At 42.6% G+C, this 12,609-nt stretch overlaps 1 protein-coding gene across 1 annotated transcript in view; it reads left to right on the top strand.

Annotated features, from left to right (window-relative positions):
* Positions 1-10,630, top strand: part of sh3bp2 (SH3-domain binding protein 2) — a 63,107-nt gene extending 52,477 nt beyond the window's left edge. The window contains exons 10-13 of the mRNA XM_055632274.1: positions 5,062-5,117; positions 6,944-7,022; positions 7,123-7,182; positions 9,556-10,630. Of these exons, the coding sequence (XP_055488249.1) occupies positions 5,062-5,117; positions 6,944-7,022; positions 7,123-7,182; positions 9,556-9,693 (333 nt within the window). The 3' untranslated portion in view covers positions 9,694-10,630. The remainder of the gene's footprint in view (positions 1-5,061; positions 5,118-6,943; positions 7,023-7,122; positions 7,183-9,555) is intronic.
* Positions 10,631-12,609: the final 1,979 nt, after the last annotated feature.

The raw sequence follows: 12,609 nt of genomic DNA on the forward strand, positions 1-12,609 counted from the left end.
TAGTTTCTGCCCTTTCTCTCTTTTTGTCTGTTCATGTCCCCATTGAAAACAAATCCACATCTGCCATCAATTCACAACAATATAGATATTTTATGTATTACAAAAATTATGTCCATAAAATAAACTTTTTTTACTTGTTTGAAAAAAACAAACACAAAGTGCTGGAGTAAAGTCAGCGGGTCAGGCAGCATCGCTGGGGAACATGGATAGGTGATGTTTCAGTTGAGGACCCTTCTTCAGACTGAAGAGAGCTATCCATGTTCTCCAACTGTGCTGCCTGACCCGCTGAATTACTCCAGCACTTTTTTTTTGTAAACCAGCAACTTGAGTCCTTGTTTTTACGTGTGTTGCCCTCAATTATTCTGCCTCCCTCCCACCTTTCGTCTCTAGTAATATGCTGGAAGTACACAGTAAAGGGCCTGTCCCACTTAGGTGATTTTTTTCGGCAACTACAGGCGACTATGCTGTCGCCACGTGGTCGCGGGGTGCCGCCTGTATGGTCGTGAGTTGTCTCCTCAAGTCGCCTAAAGAGTCGTAACTTTTTTCTTGTCGCCGCTGGATTTTGAAATGTTCAAAACCTTTCAGCGACTGTGGGCTTGATGTAGCCTGTCTTCTCCTGTCGTAGGTACTGTCGTAGGTTGTCGCTAGGATGATGCTGGTCATCTTCAGGTGACGTAAGTTGTCGCTGGGTGCTGACTTCGGTGAATTCCATTGGCGACTCCCTACATCAACCTATGTCAACCGGCGACTGAATTGTCATCAGTTGTCTTCAGTTGTCACAGTGTCGTCGCTTGTCGCTGGTTGACTTCGGTTGTTGTAGGTTGTCGTATGTGTCGTCGTAGGTGTGGTCGTAGGTGGATGTCCGAAGTCACGAAGAGTCGCCAGTTGTCATAGCTTGACGTCGACTAGGTGGTAGGTTGTCGTAGACATTGTCGTAGGGGGGGGGGGGGGGGGGGGGGGTCCAGTTGCCGGTTTTTCAGCGATCCTCTACGACTGTGACTGTTGCCGGCAGTCGCCAAAAAAAATCGCCTAAGTGGGACAGGCCCTTAAATCAGGCAGCTTCCTGCAGTGAGAGGAGACACAATGTTACAGGTTCATGACTTCCCATCAATAATATTATTTTCAATTTGTAGCATTCAGGATTTTCTGCTATTCGATTTCTCATGCTTAATGGCCTACTCGGCACCTGCTACTCTCAGAAGTGGAATATAGAACAGTACAGCACAGGAATGGACCCTTCAACTCACTGTGGTTTTATCGAACACGATGCCAAGCCAAACTGATCTCATCTGCCTGTACATGATGTATGATACATGATCTCCCTCCATTCCCTGCGTATACATGTTCCCATTGAAAAGCCTCTTAAACCCCCCTATTGTATCTGCCTCCCCCACCACCACCCCTGGCAGCGCATTCCCCACCCCCCCCCCCCCCCACCCAGGTGTAGAGCTATGACTCTCTATTACTGCGCCCACTTTAAACTTACATTTTAGTGTCTGATTCCTATTCCCATTCTTTCCAGCACACTGTCCTGTGTCAAACAACAGGTGCCATGGATCTGTCTGATCTTCTCTCTTACTGGCCTCTCATTATCATCTCTTGTCACTCCCTGCATTCATTCCTTCCCTATGGCCCTAACCTTTGCAATTGTGCAATGTATGGCAAAGCTTAGGTTAGTAATGTATAATATACTGAGCCAAATACTAAATCCTGGAGAATATATCTTCAGGGATGCAATACAACAGTCACCTTGATTAGCACCTTTTATATTGACACTCTTCCTTTATAAAGTCATAGTGTCATACAGCATGGAAACATGTCCTTCAGCCCAGCTTGTCCATGCTGAGCAAACTGCCCTCGCTTGACCCATGTCCCTCAAGTCAAGTTAAGTCAAGAGAGTTTATTATCATGTGTGCCAGATAGGACAATGAAATTCTTGCTTGCTGCGCAACAGAATATAGTAAGCATAAATACAGAACAGTTCAGTGTGTCTATATAGCAAAGACCATATTTTTATATACTCATAAATAAACAGATAAAGTGCAATAGGCTGTTGTAGCTCAGAGTTTGTTTGATGGCGAGTTTAATAGCCTGATGGCTGTGGGGAAAAAGCTGTTCATGAACCTGGATGTACCAGATTTCAGGCTCCTGTACCTTCTACCTGATGGCAGCGGAGAGATGAGTGTGTGGCCAGGATGGTGTGGGCCCTTAATGATGCTGGCAGCCTTTTTGAGGCAGCGACTTGCTGTCCAAATGTGTTTTAAATGTTGTTATATAAACCCATGGGATTTAATTGTGTCCACAAGTATATTGTGTGCTGCTTTAACAGATGCCTTGTAAAATTCCTTGTATGCATCAACCGTGCAAGTGTTGCCTCTTCGTTACTTCATCATTGATCTCAATCCCGTCGAACACGATTTGCCACAACATTTCTTTTGTGACTTTCAATTTGTTAGGTGATCATTTCAGAACAGCCAGTTAAATTGTACTGAATTATTGACGAAAAGATGCGCTCACCCTCGAGACACGGATTTGTTCGCTTCTTGCCATGGTTATTGTGTTCCTTTATTTTTGAACGTCGGTGCAACTTTTGCAATTCTTGAAACACCCCCACACATAAGGAGGGTTTTAAGGCTCTGGGCCACAAGTGAGATTTCTAACCTTACTTTTGCATCTTGTCTCTCATCATGTTTGAAGAGTTAGATAAAACTTTAGGGGCTAGCGGAATCGAGGGATATGGGGAGAAGGCAGGCATGGGTTACTGACTGTGGATGATCAGCCATGATCACAATGAATGGCGGTGCAGACTCGAAGGGCCAAATGGCCTCCTCCTGCACCTACTTTCTATGTTTCTATGTGTTCCCATATACTGTATATCCTTTGGCTATAAAAAAGTTTTGGCATTCTGAGATTTAGTTTAGAGGTACAGCGCGGAAACCGGCCCTTCGGACCATCGAGTCCGCACCAACCAGTGATCCCTGCACAGTAACACTATCCTACATTTATGCCAAGCCAATTAACCTACAAACCTGTACGTCTTTGGAGTGTGGGAGGAAACCCAAGATCTCGGAGAAAACCCATGTGGTCACGGGGAGAACGTACAAACTCCGTACAGACAGCACCCGTAGTCGGGATTGAACCGGTGCTGTAAGGCAGCGACTCTACCGCTGTGCCACCATGCCGCCCTGTAGTAATGATCATCATTATGTACAATGAAGTCTTTCTTTTTACTTCTGGGCATTCTGCTACTCTCAGGTGCAGCAATGTCTCTCTGTTACTGCTCCCACTTTAAACTAGTGCCAATTAGTGCCTGGTGCCTATCTGCATTCTTCCTGGCAACATACAATAGCACATTTTCCTGTATCAGTTTAGTTTTATTATTGTCATGTGTACCAAGGCACCGTTAAAACATTTTTGTTGCGTGCTATCCTGTCAGCGGAAAGACCATATGTGATTATAATCAAGCCGTCCACAGTGTACAGATACAGGATAAAGGGTGTAAGGTTTAGTACAAGATAAAGTCCTATTAAAGATAATTCGAAGGTTCCCATTGAGGTAGATGGGAGGTCAGGACCTGTTGTTATTGAACAACAGATGTCGTGTATCTGTCTGATTTATTATCTATTACTGGCGCCTCATTATCATCCTTGTAACTTCCTGCAGAGTACGGAGGATATTCAAAACCCCAGTCTAATCACAAGATGTTCCTCCTGACTGTGCAGCTAAATTAATAGTATTGTGTTTGACATCCTGAAAAAGATAGAAACACAAGGCGGTGGAAACGCTCAGCAGGTCAGGTAGCATCTACAGTCGTCAAGCTGGAACGTTACCTCTGCTTCAGATGATGCGTTCCAAGCATTCTCTGCTTTATGTCATGTTTTCAGCATCTTCATTATTCTGTGTTTGCAAAGCCCCAACGTTAGTCAGATAAGATACTGATCTGAACAGACCTTGTCATTGTGTGACATCATGAAGAACACTCCATGGACCTGACTCTTGTGGAACTATTGTCTCAATTAGATTCAAGAGTCGAGAGTGTTTTATTGTCATATTCAGATTCAGATTCAGATTCAATTTAATTGTCATTGTCAGTGTACAGTACAGAGACAGCAAAATGCATTTAGCATCTCCCTTGAAGAGCGACATAGCAAACGATTTGAATAAATAATAAGTGTCCGGGGGGGGGGGGGGGGGGGGGGGGTGGTGATTGGCAGTCACCGAGGTAGGTTGTTTAGTAGACTGACAGCCGCCGGAAAGAAGCTGTTCCTCGACCTGCTGGTTCGGCAACGGAGAGACCTGTAGCGCCTCCCGGATGGTAGGAGGGTAAACAGTCCATGGTTGGGGTGAGAGCAGTCCTTGGCGATGCTGAGTGCCCTCCGCAGACAGCGCTTGCATTGGACAGACTCAATGGAGGGGAGCGTGGAACCGGTGATGCGTTGGGCAATTTTCACCACCCTCTGCAATGCCTTCCGGTCGGAGACAGAGCAGTTGCCATACCATACTGTGATGCAGTTGGTAAGGATGCTCTCGATGGTGCAGCGGTAGAAGTTCACCAGGATCTGAGGAGACATATGTCCCAGATAGAACAATGAAATTCTTACTTGCAGCAGCACAACAGAATATGTAAACATAGTACACTGTAAACAATATAATAAACGAGAAGAAGACAAAGAAAGTTTGGAGAATGTAACACAAGGAACTGCAGATGCTTGAATCTGCGTAGAATCCAAAATGCTGGAGTAACTCAGTAGGTCAGGCGGCATCTCTGGTGGACATGTGTAGGTGACGTTTCAGGTTGGGACCTTCATCAGACCTCTCTAATCTAGAGAAGTGTCACAACCTGAAACGTCGCCTATCCATGTCCTTCAGAGATGCTGCCTGACCCACTGAGTTACTCCAGCGCTTTGTGTGTATTTTTTTTGATACAACTTACTTTCCTTTAAAAAACTAATCTCTCTGGTTCTTTTGCCATTTTTCAAACTGTCCTTCTGTATTTTCATGTGTTCTATTGTCTCTCTTAGTTAAATTACATTATTTTTTTATTGTGTTGTTTCATTGCAGGTACAGCTACCAGACTCTGTGTTTCTGAATACAACAGAATCGAATGATGTTGAGAGGTACTTACTCACCACACTAATAAATATGGATATTTTTATGTATCATATATTTCATTATTACATAGGAAGCCATTCAGACCATCAAATGCATGCCGATTCTCAAAGCTGACGATTGTAAAGAGTCAAGTCGCAAATATTTAATTGTTACGTGCCCCAACTGCAACAATGGAATTGTTACTTGCTGCAGTTTTATAGGCACATTAATGCAACAACACAACAAATAGATATGCAATAAACAATAATACAATTAGTCATAAGGTCAATCAGCATGGAAACTGATCCTTCGGCCCAACTCGTCCAAGCCAAACAAGATGCCCCATCTAAGCAAGTCTCATTTGCTCGCATTTGGCCCATGTCCCTTTAAACCTTTCCTGTTAGGTAACCAAACAATTACAGTGCAAACCGAAGAACATTGTGTCACTTTGAAACAAAGGATTTTTAAAGGGGATTTGAGTGCAATGTTTTTGACACGGAGAGCAATTGTTTCTGGAACACGCTGCCAGAGGAGGTGATGGAATCAGATACAATCACAACGTTTAATAAACATTTAGACAGGCACATGAATAGGCAAACCATAGAAGGATCAGGTACTAATGTGGGGAAAAGGACACAAAGTGCTGGAATAACTCAGCAGGCCAGGCAGCATCTCTGGAGAATATATCCATGTTCTGCTGAGATGTTGCCGGAACTGTAGAGTTACTCCAGCACTTTGTGTCCTTTTGTGTACTAACCAGCACCTGCAGTTCCTTGTTTCTACCCTAATCCAGGCAAATGATATTAGTATAGATGGACAATAAGGTCAGCATGGATGTTTCTTTGCTGTACAACTCTGAGTCGATAACAAGCTGAGACATAATTAAAGTACAATGTATGGTTCAAGCAACCATTTAACAAACATAAAAATTAAGTGCAGGAATAGATTCAGATTCAGATTCAATTTTAATTGTCATTGTCAGTGTACAGTACAGAGACAACAGTACAGAGAATAGGCCACTTAACCTCTCAAGTTCACTCGGCCAATTAATTAAACCATGATCAGACAATAGCCTCAACTCTGATATCTCATTTACACCAGTAACCTGTCATCCCCTTCAGGGACCTACCTTCCTCTGTTTTAACAGTATTCATTCTTCTTTCACCCGCCCTCCCTTTGAGGATAAGAGTTCAAAAGACACCGGGGACCTTGAAAGAAAACATCTTCTCATCTCTGCCTTAACCTAGCGACCTCTTACATTTGAACAGTGATCCCCAGCTTTAGGGTCACCAACAAAATTATACTTCTGTAAAACTAAAGAGGACACGAGGAGCTTTTTTGAGGTATCGTGGCTTCTTACACTCATAAAAAAAGATTGTCTAGGACACGATTGTTCCCTTTGAAACATAGAAGACCATGCAGAGATTTAACAGGATAGAACATAGAACAGTATAGCACTGGAACGGGCTCCGGCCTACAGTGTTCATGCCGAACATGATGCCAAGTTAAATAATCTCAAGTGCCGACATGTGCTCCATATCCTTCCATTCCCTCCATATCCGTGTACCTATCTAAAAGTTTCTTAAATGACATTACGGTATCTGCCTCCACCACCATCCGTAGCAGCACGTACCACCAAACACTCTCTGTGTTAAAAAAACAACTTGCCTCGCACGTCTTCTTTGAACTTTCCACCTCTGATCTTAAAGCTATGCCGCCTAGTTTTTGACATTTCCACCCTAAACATCTCACTTCTCCAGAATTAATGGGCTAATGAATGAGATTGAACTTTTATCAAACGCACCGGTTAATAAAGTAATTATATTAAAATCCTTCTTGTCTACTCACAAAGGTTGTTCATATCTTCAAGTCCCGGCAACAAACCAGCGAATGGATTGTACTGCATTAGGAATTCTTCAAAGTCTGGGCAGGTATGAGTATAAAAATTGGTGAAAGGTTTTACAATTTGCTGCTTTTCTGATAGCTCATCATAGACAGATGTAAATCAATTTGTTCCCTCTTTTGTGAAAGGTTCTAGTTGTATGGGATGAGTCAGAGAAGAAAGTGAGGAACTACAGAATATTTGAAAAGGTCAGTAAATTTTTTTCAAAGTTTTGTATTATATTAATAGTCCTACGGCAAGGAAACAAGCCCTTCAGCCTACCTATTCAGTACTGGCTGTCTTTTTACACTCATTCTATGTTGTTCCTTACACCCTCCTATCAACCTCCCCACATTCTACCACCCACCCACACTTGGTGACTCTCTGCGTGCTTTCTCAGGAGAGGATCCATGATGATAATGTATAGTACGATTTTTTTTTTTTTTGTTTTGTTTTTTTTTGTTTATTTTATTAGAAGTTAATACAGTACAAAACAGTACAGTGGAACCTAATTTTAGGTGCCAACTATGTCATACCGTAATCCATTCTATGTACAACCTCTAGTTTTATGTTATGAGAAGGAAGTAAGCAAGACAAGAAAAAGAAAACAATAGAAAGAGGAAAAAGTAGAAAAATTGATGGTAGAGAGTAGAAAAACGTGAAGTGTGTATATAAAAAATAAAAAAGAAAGAGAGAAAGTGGAAAGTAAAAATAGAAGAGAAGGCCCCTTAAAAGAGAATTTTTCAAATCTGTATTCGGAGATGTAGATCTATCCGCGTCATGAACTGAAATCAGCAATCTTTACGGTACCTTGATGGATAGCATGCAGAACAATTATTTTACAGTCAAGGAACGATTGAAACTCGGGACAAATTATAGCGGTCAGTTAACTGATCAACCTGCATGTTTTGGGTTGTGACAGATAACTAGGTCAGCCACGGGGAACCCGCAGTCACATGGACAACGTGCAAACTTCATATAGGCAGCACAGGAAGTCCCTGGAGCTGTGAGTTAGCAGCACTACTACCTACAACATAGAACAACATAGAACACTACAGCACAATATCTGTGCCGAAAATGATGCCAAGATAAAGTAATCTCTTCTGCCTGCATGTGATCCATGTCCCTCCATTCCCTGCATGTCTATGTGCCTATCTGAAAGCCTCTTAAACTACACTATCGTATCTGCCTCCACAACCACCCTGGTCGGATATACTAGGCAAGCACCACCCTCTGTCTAAATAAAAACTTGCCCCGCACATCACCTTTAAACTTTGTCCCTCTCACCTTAAAGCTGTGCCCTCTAGTCTTTGGCATTTCCACCCCGGGGATAAAGATTCTGACCCTACCTTATCTATGCCCCTCATAATGTTATGTAATGATCCACCTCCTCGTGCTTTGTTCATCAATTCTTTGGAACCCCAAAAAACTTTTGTCCAATCGTTTAGTCACTTACTAGATGGCTAATTAGAGAAAGTTGACGATTTTGATTAGGAAAAAAAAATGACAATTGAACAATGGTGTGCTATGTTTCTGCAGAGTTAATCAGTGATGCTAGTAGATGCGTTTGCGAAATCATTAAGTTAAAAGCACTCTGTGTGTTTTCTTTTCAATTGTCATGCATGCTTTAATTACTTGGTTACTGATTAATGGTTACGTACTACAATGATGTGCAGAATGCATGGTAACGACAGACAACAAAAACACTCGGAAAATTTGTATAGATGCGGGAGCTGTAATTATAGTCAGCTAAACAAGAGTTGTAGAGGGCATGGATTGTAACAATAAAAACAAGAAAATGTGGAAATTCTCAGCAGATCAGAAAGCATCTGCAATATAAAACCAAATGATCTAATGTGGTCGTTAAGTCATGGTTAGGATTAGAATAACCTTCTTTGTCAATGTGAAGTTGCCAATGGGAAGGCTGTGGTACATTGCCAGTGGGTCAAAGAGCTGCACAGCATTGAAACAGGCTCTTCGGCCCACCTTGTCCATGCTGACCTGGTTGGCATTCTTGGCAAGTGCCATCTATTCCAGACATGGTCTACTCTCCGAGTGAAAAAAGTTTTCCTTGACCTCTCGCCTTAGCCGATGACCTCTAGTTTTAGAATCCTCTACCTTGGGGGAAAAGGCTGTGAGCATTCACTTCATATATGTCCCTCATGATCTTGTTCATCTTGTAAGATCATCCCTCAGACTCCTATGCTACCAACAGGTCAGTCAGCATCTCTGGAGAACTCGGGTGCGTGGCGTTTCAGGTCGGGACCCTTCTTCAGTCTGATGAAGAGTCCCAACCGGAAACGTCACCTATCCATTTATTCAGGAATGCTGCCTGACTCACTGAGTTACACCAGCACTTTGTGTCCTTGCTCATTATTCACTTGGGACTGAGAAAGGGTCGCAATCCATCTTCTCCAGAGATGCTGCCTGACCTGCTGAGCTATTCCAGAATGATGTATTCCATGTAAGATTCCAGCACCTGTAATCCCTTGTGTGTCCATTCAATTAATGTTGCCTTGTTTGTACTGCAGTAGAGATGGGAAAACACTTGGTTTTAATGACATTTTTTGATTCCCTTGCAGGAGTCCAAGTTCTATTTAGTAAGTGAGATAAAGTTCATGTGCCTCCCGAGCATGGTTGAATTTTATTACAACCACACACTGCCAATCCATGAAAAACTGTATCTTAAGGTACCCTACGGACCCAGAAACCCACCCTGATACCATCAGCTTGCTTTCTCCACAACCGACTCGTTTTTATGACTTGAAACAAAGTGAAGTAGGATAATTTAAAAGCTGCACATCTGGAGTTTGGAGACTCTTGCACATCTACAAGAAGGGAGATAGAACGCCCTCATTCCTGAAGAGCTATGTATCTCAATTCATTATCGACATGCTCGGAGAGACCCTGGCAGTGGAGTCTGCCGAGCCGCCGCTGCTTGCCCACCAAAGACCAGTGACAGGGAGGAAGGTGCCAGCCACGATGATGGATGTGTTGGGAGAGGAGTGAGGCTGGTAGGAGAGGGAACTGGGACCAGGGTCTGGCCTACCACGTCTTCAAGGTCAGCTGCGGGAGGCGGCACCGGAGCACAAAAGTGGGCGGGCAAGGAGAGGACGTCAGCTGCTGGTCAGTTGAGGAAGGTAACAGCTGGAGGCTTGAATCAGCATGGAGTTTGCCTGAATCGGGCACCGCTCATAAGAACTGGAGCGTGGACTGGACTTGGAAAATGGTGCTAACACATGGCGACTCTTGCATGCGGCATCAGTCGGCCATTTCTATACAATTGCTAATCGAGGATGAGCTTAGGTATGTCAATATTCTACTGGACTATTTGTAAGAAAAGAACTTCACCGTGAGATTGCACGTCGTACAAGTGATAATAAAACACAGTTGAACCACTGAAGAGGAAACAGCTGTCAAACCAAACTCCTATTGTTTCTTCCCCCTTCTTCTCTGCTCCCTGACAACACAACCAAGATAGCTGTGAGAGAGATTGAGTCAAACATCCACCTTAGAATAACAAATAATATTGAACTTTGTCTACATTAATTTAAGAGAATTATATCGTGGAGGGATAACATCGAAATATACATATTGTTAATTACTTAGAAATTGTAAATAGATGTTTTTTTTAATGGAAGTAAACTATTTTTGACATGCGTTAGTCTGAGAAAACTTCATTATATAGTTACTGGTGGTTTGCTTCACAATTAGTGTCATTAGTGTCACAGCATGGAAACAGGCCCTTCATTCCAACTCATCACGGTTGGATCGAAGGCCCGACCTTCAACCAGGATTTTATAAAGTTGGATGACCTCTCTGTTCTTGTATTCATTGTCCGGCCGGTATGACATCTTAACCACTTCATGTACCCATGTTGCTCTCATCTTCAGCCATGCCCATCAAAGTTCTTCTATTCCCCAACGCTCCCTAAGACCTTACCATTTCATTGTGTTTGTTCCAGCCTCATTAGTACTTGCACACAACTCAGCCCTGATGCAGGATCTTGATCCAAAACACCTTTTGCCTCCATAGATACTACCTTACCCGCTAGTTCTCCTGGTGTTGTGTTCTTTTGGGCCTCAGTATTGCTGTTCCTTTGCTCATTTTTCATGTGTTTTAAGAGGTCATTTGTCAGACAGTCATTACTACATTCCTGTCTTCATTTCCTGTTTTCAGCAAGCCAGGATTCCAACTGTGGTTTTGTGCGGATTTAGGGCTGGAAAAAAAGGAGAAAAAAAATATTTTGCTACGCAATTCTTTGCTGAGCCAGGCCACCGCCTGCAGATAGCAATATTTCTTTTGTTAGAACAACAGAATTTTGCCAATGGAAAACTTTAATGAATAGGCTCCCTTTTAAGGACTGGAAAGTACACTGAATGACCACAGGAAATGTTGAAAAATGCCCAATAACTTGGCTCATAATGGAGAAAGAGGGGAGCCAGCATTTGAGAAGACTTAACGCTGAGTTGGGACCTCCATTAACACAACCCCAGTGCTGTGACTGTTCATGACTGGTGTTGCCACGACATTCAGCATTTACTTCTAATTTTCATCCATCACGAGTTTTCTCTGTTCCCATCATATTTATTAATACATTTTCTTATCAGATTCTCTGCATACTAATTTGCCAAGGTTCTAAACCAAGGGCTTGTGCATCGTGCTCAAAAGAGCAGATAGTTTGCCTTGCTAATATTGTGTATTATGTTTGTTCGTGTACTGTTCCTATCATGAGGTACAGTGCTTGAGAGAGCACAGGACAGTACAGCACAGGAACAGGCCCTTCAGCCCACAATGTCTATGTTAAACATGGTGCCAAAATAAACTAATCTCACCTGAGATCACACCTGCACGTGATCCATATCCTTCCATGCTCTGTATTATCATATGATTATCTAAAAGCATCTTAAACCACGATTGTATCTGCCTCCACCACCACCCCTGGCATCACGTTCCAGGGACTCAACACCCTCTGTATGTAAAAATAAAACATATCTCCTTTAATCTTTGACCCTATCACCTTAAAGATATGACCTCTAATCTTTGACATTTCTATCCTGGGCTCTGACTGATTACCCTATCTACTGTACAGTATGTCTCCCATAATTGTATTTACTTCTATTGGGTCTCCCGGCAACCTCCAGCGCTCCAGTGAAAACAATCCAAGTCTGTCCAACTTCTCCTTATAGCTAATACCCCCAAATCCAAAGGGCATTCTGGTCAACCTCTTCTGCACCCTCTCCAAAGCCTTCTTATCCTTTCTGTAATGGGACAATCAGAACTGCACACAATACTTCAAAAGTAGCCCATTTGAATGGCACACCATCCACCTTAATTTCTCCACCATCAGTGCATAATGGCTGCAATGTGTACCATCTGCACTGCAGTTACTTGTCCAGGTTACCCATACAGCTTGAATTGGGAATATATTATCTGTCCTTCCTTTTATAAGTATCAATATAATCAATTATAACAAGATTATACATTCTCAATACTCCTTGGGGAAAGTTTTCTTCTTAATTCCCATTTCTTCAGAGAGCCACACTTCTTATATTGACAGCCTCGCATTATATTCTCTCCATCTATTCTATCAAAACATCTTATAATTTTAAACCTTTCCATCAAGTTACCCTTCT

The sequence above is a fragment of the Leucoraja erinacea genome, chromosome 3 (genome assembly GCF_028641065.1).
Source record: "Leucoraja erinacea ecotype New England chromosome 3, Leri_hhj_1, whole genome shotgun sequence".
Classification (NCBI taxonomy): domain Eukaryota; kingdom Metazoa; phylum Chordata; class Chondrichthyes; order Rajiformes; family Rajidae; genus Leucoraja; species Leucoraja erinaceus.